Genomic DNA, 9432 nt, shown 5'->3' with positions numbered 1-9432 from the left:
GAATATTAAAACAAACTAGGTGAAAATTGCGAATTTCTATTCGTTTAACAAGTTTCAAAATTGTACATTCTAAATTCTTTCCTCAACAATTAAAAATTTAAAAAAAATTTTGAATGACAAGTTTGGAAAAAAGGCCCAAAATAAGGAACTAATTATTCGTCACATATCTCTATCTGTCCAACTCTTATATCTTTGCAACCTGCTGTTAAATACTTTTGATATTTTAAACTGTGCCGTTTTGTTAGATTAAACTAATTAAAGTTTGAAATATTAAAAGTTTAAGCAAATAGGTTGAAAATATATCGGGATTAGTAAATTCTAGTTTGTAGCTGGTGTTCACTTCTTTTTCAGTGTAATTCAATGAAGCAACAGTTACAGACAAACAAATCTGCGAACCCGTATTTGATAGATGATTAGTGAATTTATGCAAAACAGATAAACACATCAATGTTGTGTCAACGGAAAAAAAACTTCCGCTTTTTTCATTGTCTGTGCAAATGAAATAGCTCTTTTCATTGTGATCTTAACTCATTCCATCCTCCTCCGAAACTTAAGACTTTGTAACCCTTCTATGTAAAAAAATCGAATTTTCAGAACTTCGTTTTCTAACAATAGTGAATTTCTATAAAAATGTTGATTCAGTTCCTCGTTCTATTCTTGGGTAAGTTCTTTATAAAGTATATGCACAGCAAAAGACAACTAAAAAAAGTAATATAAAATAGGAAAAAGTAAAAACAAATATTTCCTGAAAACTTTTGCTGCATTATAAAAAAATTAGAAAAGTAGAAATGCAAGTGAAAGGTAAAATATACAAAGCCACAAAATTCAAAGTAAGAATTTTAATGCTTCCTATAATGAAATACTGCACGCGCATCAGTACTTTATATAACAAGTATATTACTTAGAGTTACTCGTTATACCTTCAACACTAATTAATTGTTCTCCATTGTGTAATATTTCTCCATTAAACAATATCTCGGTAGAAAAATAATATTTCTTTATTATAAAATACAATTTTTCATCATTGTCCAATATTTCTTGATCAAGAATATTCAAGTAACAGAGACTTTATAAACGTAATCTAAAGTCACCCTGAATATCTAGAGAGGAATGTCCGATTCTAAAAGGTACCTTATCAAGTAAATGACTTATCAAGTATATGACTTATCAAGTATATGACTTATCAAGTATATGACTTATCAAGTATATGACTTATCAAGTAAATGACTTATATAATCATATGTTTGTTTTTGATTGTTTTCATACGTGGTTTCTCTAATAGAAAAGAGATTTGCGTATTTCTCTCATTAGAATAAAGACCACTCTGAAAGATAGTCAACACATTTTTAGATAGCGTCTAGCTACTATAAAGTTTGGCAACGCCCTGGACTTCGGGGTTACCTCGCACTAACTTTCTTGTAACTTTAAGCATCAGCATTATAAAAATGTAAAGCGGTTGTTTCTAGCTTAAAGAGACAGACCGGCTATGTACGGTAGTTAAACTGAGTGTAAACAAAATTCTACAGTTAACTAATTAGTTGTTTTATAGGATCAGGTTGAGGAAAGAAAAATAAAGTCATATCTTCGAAAATAAGTAAAATCTTATTAAAATATTTGTTTCTATAATCTCTCTTTAATCACAAAGATTTTTTGCAGATTTTCTGATATCTTTAATAAAAAGACGACATTTGAAGAATTTGAAGAAATCTGCGAAAAAATTCATAGAAAATAAGAAATTCAATATAATGATGAAAAAGGAAATAACTAATTCTAACTTCGATTTACTGACAAAGGAATTTACTCTTTGCCACAAACTCTGATTTTCTATTCCCAATATCTTTGGAACCCAATGTCGTAAACCTTTGATATTTCAATCTTATATTTTTTGATCTCACAAGAGTCATAGTTTGAAATTTCAAAGGTTTGTCGTAATCCAAAGATATAGGGATTATAAAATCAGAGTTTGCTGAAAAGACTAAATTCCTTTCTTTTAAGAAATATGTTCCTAAACATCTTATGTGGTTTACTATAGAATTTTCACTAAATTTTTTGTCGTCGTTATTTAATAATAAAAAAAACCGATTCTGATAACGTTCCTACCCAAAATCATGATTTTGAATGTCAACTTTGCGCTCAAACTCAGTATTTATGCATCGTGGAAACGTTTCATATTTCTCAAATGAATCCTAAAGAATTTGTCCACAACACTGCACACTCAGTTTAACTACCTTACATAGCCGGTCTATCCCTTTAAGTTTATAAAAGTAAAAGGCAAAATACTGCTCGATTCTTGCGTTATGGCGTTTATATCTTGGTTCGCAGTGTTCTAAGTATACCGTTGTGAATCAGAAATGCCCCTTTTTGAAATGGAGGGCCACTTTAAATTATGCTCATTTTATCCATTTCTGATATTGTTTTTAGTTTTTATTTCAATTAATTAGTATAAAAACATGTCAAGAGAATGTATCTTAAATACGTTTAGCCTTGACAATAAAAGAATAAAAAACACAAAAAAGTTTTTTATATAAAAATTCTAAATGCACAGAGATCTAGATGCTCTGAAAATTATGCATCAAATTTCGTAGCCACTTGGCCTTTGATAGCTACTTGGTCTTTGGTAGCCACTTGGCCTTTGATAGCTACTTGGTCTTTGGTAGCCAATTGGCATTTGGTAACCACTTGGCCGTTGGTAGCCACTTGGTCTTTGGTAGCCACTTGGTCTTTGGTAGCCACTTGGCCTTTGGTAGCCACTTGGTCTTTGGTAGCCACTTGGCCTTTGGTAGCCACTTGGTCTTTGGTAGCCACTTGGTCTTTGGTAACCACTTGGCCTTTGGTAGCCACTTGGTCTTTGGTAGCCACTTGGCCTTTGGTAGCCACTTGGCCTTTGGTAGCCACTTGGTCTTAGGTAGCCACTTTGTCTAGACCTGTACATTTCAACTACAAAGCACTTTAGCTTTTCTTTAAAACGTAACTGTTGGCAAAATGCTTTATTTAAATTAATCGCTCGCTAATTTATTTACCCTTAATTTATGATTAAAATACAAAACTGAAAAGTGAAAAATCACAAGTTTACCTCCCTTTCTTCAAATTATGACATGTTATGCATGCAAAATATGCAATAAGGAATTTCTAAAAAGGGGGAAAATATCTGTGAAAAGAATATTTAGACATATTTTAAACATTCCCGTGAATATAAAATCTAGATTTTAGAAATGAAAAGTGATTTTTCAATTAGAAAATTCTTTGCATATTTGTAGATTTTATTTCTTTAAAAATGTACAAAACTTATTTCGGATTTTATCAGATTGTTTAGCAAATGCTCTTAACAAGAATAAACCTGGATGAATATTGAATTTAGATGAGAACTTAAGCTCTATGTTTATCTGATAATTATAAAAAGTTACATTTAGTTGGGTTGGATAAGATCAACCTTTTGTTTTTGAAAGGAACTGAGCCTGGGAACTCAGCGCTGACCAGGTTACATAAAGTTACTGAGCCGTTTTACCGGGAAACTGGGAAACTAAATTGTCGCTAATAAAGTCGACCCACTCAACTAAGTATCTTAAAATCAATCTAATAGCATTCCTGTGTTTCTCCCGAGTTTTCCAATCAAAAGTTGAGGCAAATCAGTTTAAGGGTTCATGAGTTATAAGTCGAACAAAGAAACAAAGAAACATCAAAACAGAGATTACAACTTTATTTATATAGATATAAGCTTTGATATTTCCTATGTATACTCATCTGCTCACAGTTTAAAATGACATTCGTTGTGAAACTTTTGAGTGGAATATCCTTAATCTTGAACACTTAATCTCGATATCCAAAGTGGGTACTTTTAGTATAAGGATACAGGGTTACCCACAAAGGATGATACTTCAGAGACGATTGTACGGATTTGATAAGTTCGTTTTCTTGCTTTCAAGGTTCTTTGTAGGGCAAAACTGGTTTATTTCTGTGCTTTGTCATTTGGTAAACCATCATCATACTCACATGAATGCGCGCAGAAACAAACTTTCAATCGTCATATTTGTTGAGTTTTGGGTCGTCTTTACAGCCTTATCCTTTGTGGACAACCCTGTATATCATTGATTAATCCATAGATCTGGAGTTAAATGCTTGATACAGAGATTCAAAACACAAAATTTATAAATTTTTAACACAAAAAAGATTATAAAGATATAATAATAAAACTAAAAGCTCTTCTGACGATTGGTCATTGATTAGAATCCGAATTTAATGAATTTGAGCCGCGTCTTAAATCCGCCAAAACCCGGTTTCAATTGAACGCCGGCTTAAATCTTGAAACAAATTAAATACAATTTAAAGTGGAACCAACTATATTTGTAACGCGTCTCAAATTTAAGCCGCGGCTAAAATTCTTTAAATTCGGCCTCAGTAATTTTTTATATTAGAGACTACACTATGCCAACGCTCAAGGCCCCTAGATATCTTGTTGCTAGCTTTTATAATTTTCTAGTTTTGAAAATGCAAGTTTCGACAAAAAGTGCAAACGAAAGTTAAAGATAATCAACGCCGGGCACTCGAACGTGTCGAAATTAAGAATTTGTTTAATTGGACTTGAAGTTTTGAACTTTGGCATCTTTTTGCTTCTCCCTTACTCTAATCAAATCTGCAAATAAGTATGTGAAGATATAACATTAGTATATACTTTAATATATATATTTGCAGAGAATTTAATCAATTTCTTGCACGAATTAGCAACAGAATTGAACGTGTGCTCACAACTCAATTTTCACTCATTAAAATTTAATTCTTGAAACATGGCAAACGAATTTGTGTTAAATATTTACCTTGCGAATAAAAAGTGAATATCTTAAAGAGATAGATCCCAAAGATCAAAATTTACTTTCTAAAACTCGCATTTACGACGACCAAAACTTTCATTAGTGGTGGTTAACAATTTATGTGGTTCAATAAAAAGTGAGAATATTTCTATTTTTGTAAGCAGTCCCTTAAATGATAAACTTCTATATTAAATTATCAATTATTGAAGTTTAAAGAAGTTTGGCCCATGAAAGATCATGAAACTAAACAAAATTACAAAATTGCAAACTTAGGAAATATTGATTAAAATTCCTAAAACTTGGATTAAATCAGTGGCGGGTGGGGGGAATTCAGTGTACCTCTTCAGTTTTCAGGGACCATTTATTCTGGGATTCCCTTAAGCTTAAAAAAATGGTTCGCACATTAAATCCAATATGAAATAAACTTGAAAATATAGCATAAAGTGGCAATCTGCCATCAAGGTCCTTCGGAGGAACGAATTCGTAAGATGAGCAAAAACTGGCCGAAATTTCCAAACAGGATAAAATAACAAGTTTTAAGCTCCGCATTATTTAATTCTTTTTAATTCAAATCAAGTTAGGTTTATGTAGTTAGTGACTTTGTTAGGTAAAACTAAGCAAGACTAACAATTTGATGAATAACTTTCATTAATGTTTAGATTTCAGTTCTATAGGATTTAACTTTTTACATCCCCAGCTAAGTGTTAAGTACATGAATATCACTAAAGAAGCATCCATATTTGTTGATCTATACCTACAAACTGGTCCAAAATTACCATTTAACACTTTCNGTTGGGGGGTCCCCCCCTTTTTTGGTTTTTCCAAAAATAACTTTGAAAAGGCTAATATTAGAACGCTTGCTTAAACTTGTTCATATTTCCAGCATCCTAGTTGTGAACAAAATTTACCAATTTTTTTTATGAACAGGGTAGGGTGGAGGACAGAAAAACAGCGGGTCAGGTCTGAAATGCTTAAAAATAATTTTTTTGGTTAATTAAGCGTCAGGGCTAAAATTATTTTAAAAAAAACCTCCAATTTTTTTAATAAGTAGGCCTTAAAAAGTTGGTCTATAGACCTTTATTTCACTCCTATCTCAACTCTAAGGGCAAAATCATGGGGGGGGGGACGGGGACGCTCCCCCCAACCTTTATTAGAAAAAAATTGCCCGAACCAGGATAGGGTCAAAATGGATTTTAGTGATTTTTCTTTTTTGCTGGGATCATCGTCAAGCTCAGTTCGATGTCTATTGTACAACATATTTAGGTTCGACTAAGAAAACACAAAATACGATTACGTTACATTAGAACATTTTTTTAGCATACCTCGGGTTGGCGTATTTGAGAAGAAATATGTCAGCTGCAATCAAAGTTGTTGTTGAGTAAAATGCATTTTTTGTGACATTTCTTGATCCTGGTAACGAGACAAATCCAGGCTTGACGGGGATTAAGGTTTAGAAAGCAACTATTCTCACCTTGGCCGAACTAGGATTTAGAAAGCGAGAAACAGACATTTTATCTCCTGTTTCTTAATATTAAATATGTTTGACAAAAACTGTTTAATTTTGGGAGAAATTGTTTGTTTGTTTTGTATGTTTTCTGTATGTATATAGGAGGTGGGTGTTGTTGTAAGAGAATCATACCTAGGGAATTTTACAATATTTTTAGAAGAAAAGGGAGGGAAAAGGGGGAAATAGATTGTTTTTTAATTATCTGTTTTCCCGGACTATTTACTTCACATAGTTAATAGGTAAACAAGGTGGAGGTAAGGACATGTATCTCATGCAGGGTATACATACTGTACAATACATTTATAGCATTTCACTTCACAGACGACGGTGTGGAATTAATTTAGTCTTTTTTTCTTTTTGGATAACCTTGCAGATGCACAGCTGTTTACATCTTTAACAAATCATTTTATCCACACTTTTAAATCTCAGTTATTCAGAACCTTTTGCCAAACTTTTCAAGAGCTGGCAACTTTTGAATTAGCAGAACTAATCAAAATGTGTCAACTTTTCACATGAACCTTCAATTTCCCCCCTCCCCTTCCTCAAGTTAAATATAACCCCCCGCCCCCCCCCCGGTGCCCTATGCAAAGATTGAGACAACAAATGTTAAGACCCTTTAAGTCTTTTTACTAAAATGCATCAGGGGGGGGAGAGGGGGGAGGTTGCATTTATGATGGATTACAAGTTAAAATTGAGATAATATACTAGGAGATATTTTACAGTGCTTGAGTCTCCAGAATTATCTCTTTTGCTTTTAAGATGAAGGATGATGAATGATTATAGACATATTGTCATGTTTTCCTCCAAGGGAAACAGAAGGGAATACAAGAAAGAAGGGTAGGAAGGAAGGAAGGAAGGAAGGGGAAAAGAGTAAGGTGGAAAATCAGATTAAAGAGAAAGATTACAAAAAAGAAATACAAAATTTGCTGTTATCAGTATTTGGTTTTAGTTTTTGATTTATTATGTCTTAATTTCTTTATTTATACCATTATTATCACTTTAGGCGCCTATTTTATCTATCATTTCATTTGTTTCTCTCTTAATTCAATTATCGCTTTGCATTGGAAGTTTTAATTGCTGGTCTTTGAAACCCTTGGTAAAGTAAAATTGACTGCCCGTTACAAGTAATTGGAAATAATTATTACAGATTATAGTTTGAAAATGTAGATACATTATGCCGAATCAAATAATATTCTGTGAAATTCATAATCCGAGGGTGTATTAAGGAATGATTAAAATCAAATCAATTTGAACCTGTCCTATGCATTTTAATTGAAAAAGTTTGCCAAGTTAGAAAGGTATTAATCTGTTCGAAGTTGCAGATACAGATCAGAGAAGTTGAAAGGTCTTGTTTCACAAGTTAAACATGAAACGGGACAATTAACTACTTTCTGTCACATGATGTACACTGAGATACACGCATTCCAGTCTATACTGAACAATTTCACACCTAACTACAACTCACATCATTTTTCTACATTCAATCGAGAGGTGACGGGGATATTGATGTTTAAAGGGGGGGGGGGCGTGATACTAACTACAACAAAGTGCATAAGTGCATCCTATGTGAATCGAAATATTTCATCATATTTTGCTCTCTCATTAACAATCCGCGAACCTAATACTTTAATACATACATATTTAAAATACATAAAACAACAAAAAAGTACGAGATAGCAAATACGTAAATCTCCATTACGGATTATAAAGCTAGTTAAGATTCACTNCCCAAAGATATTTTCCCAGGTGCCAACTTGTGCAAATTTCGAAGCGGCAACTAATCAAATCTAGCCTAGCCGCAGCGCTCGGTCCTTTCATATTCTAGCCGCAGAGCTCGTCTCTCTAGTCCATCCTAGCCGCAGTGGTCGGCCCTAATTGGCCTGAGGCGCCTCAGAACCTAACCTAAGCTTTGGGAAGTTGCTTGGGAAACTGTGAGTTGGGAAACTTTCCTTGGAAAAATACCTAACACCAAGTGTCAATCACTTCCCATCACAACAAGTAGAAAGTAAAGAGCAAGAAACTGAACTTTAAACACTTTAATACTTCAACTTTGTTTATCCTATTCTCCTGGCCTGTTGCAAAACAAGAACAATGTTTGAATGTTGTGCAAAATTTTCAAATTTGCTACGCAAAAAGTTTGGCAAGTGTCTCTACTACAAAAGAGATATTATTCTGGTCGAGTTTAAGTTACCTGACGCGTTTATATGTCTTTCTATAATTTCAAACAAAATTTGGTAATCTAATATTTTAAACTTTTATATCGCCAGTTTAACAATAAACTTTAAGCCTATAGAAAATGTGATTAAAACTCAGGTAAAGTAATTAAACACTTTGAAACAATTAATTAAAATAACACGTCGATCCATGTTCTACATTTATAATAGTACTAGCGCGAATTAACTGACTTTAGCGCCAAAGTAAGACCCTGCAAGGACTCTTAAAGTTAGTTAGCTAGTTTTAATCCAAACCTTTAGGATCCATCTGATTGGTTATATTTATAAAATAAGCAAACTATGAAAAAAAGTTTCAGTTTTAAATAGTCCGATGAACATAAAACAAATGTGCAGTGTGAATTGACCCATTTTACTCAATATCTTGATTTTCAAACTAATGTAAAACTATTTTCATTTTAACAACAACAAATTCACATAATTAATTGCTTAAATGTCGTTTTCATATTTCACAGATTTACAGGTCCCCCTGCAGTAGATAGGTTAATGGTTATTCCCTTTGGGATCTTACTTAAAGCAATCCTTTTAGGGAATGGAAAGTAATAGAGTTGAATTGGATGTAAATAGAACATATTGTTGCTTATTTGTTTATTAGCTGCAGTTAGATTTTCTAGTAATGTATTGTTTTATCCTTATTTTACATTGGTTCCAGGGTTTACAACCAATTTAGCTTTTGTTAGGAAGTTAGGATACTAGGATCCTAGGATACAAGGATACAAGGATACTAGGATACTAGGATACTAGGATACTAGGATGCTAGGATACTAGGATACAAGGATACTAGGATACTAGGATACTAGGATACTAGGATACTAGGATACTAGGATACTAGGATACAAGGATACTAGGATACTAGGATACTAGGATACTAGGATACTAGGATACTAGG

General features: G+C 32.8%; 1 protein-coding gene across 1 annotated transcript in view; it reads left to right on the top strand.

Moving 5' to 3' along the window:
* The first annotated feature begins 592 nt into the window (after positions 1 to 592).
* LOC111703725 (uncharacterized) overlaps positions 593 to 9432 on the top strand; it is a 25282-nt gene continuing 16442 nt past the window's right edge. Inside the window, exon 1 of the mRNA XM_023475762.1 lies at positions 593 to 661. Coding sequence (XP_023331530.1) covers positions 631 to 661 — 31 coding nt within the window. The 5' untranslated portion in view covers positions 593 to 630. The remainder of the gene's footprint in view (positions 662 to 9432) is intronic.

The sequence above is a fragment of the Eurytemora carolleeae genome, unplaced genomic scaffold (assembly GCF_000591075.1).
Source record: "Eurytemora carolleeae unplaced genomic scaffold, Eaff_2.0 scaffold445, whole genome shotgun sequence".
Taxonomy (NCBI): Eukaryota; Metazoa; Arthropoda; class Copepoda; order Calanoida; family Temoridae; genus Eurytemora; species Eurytemora carolleeae.
This window is presented reverse-complemented; position numbering and strand designations above follow the sequence as displayed.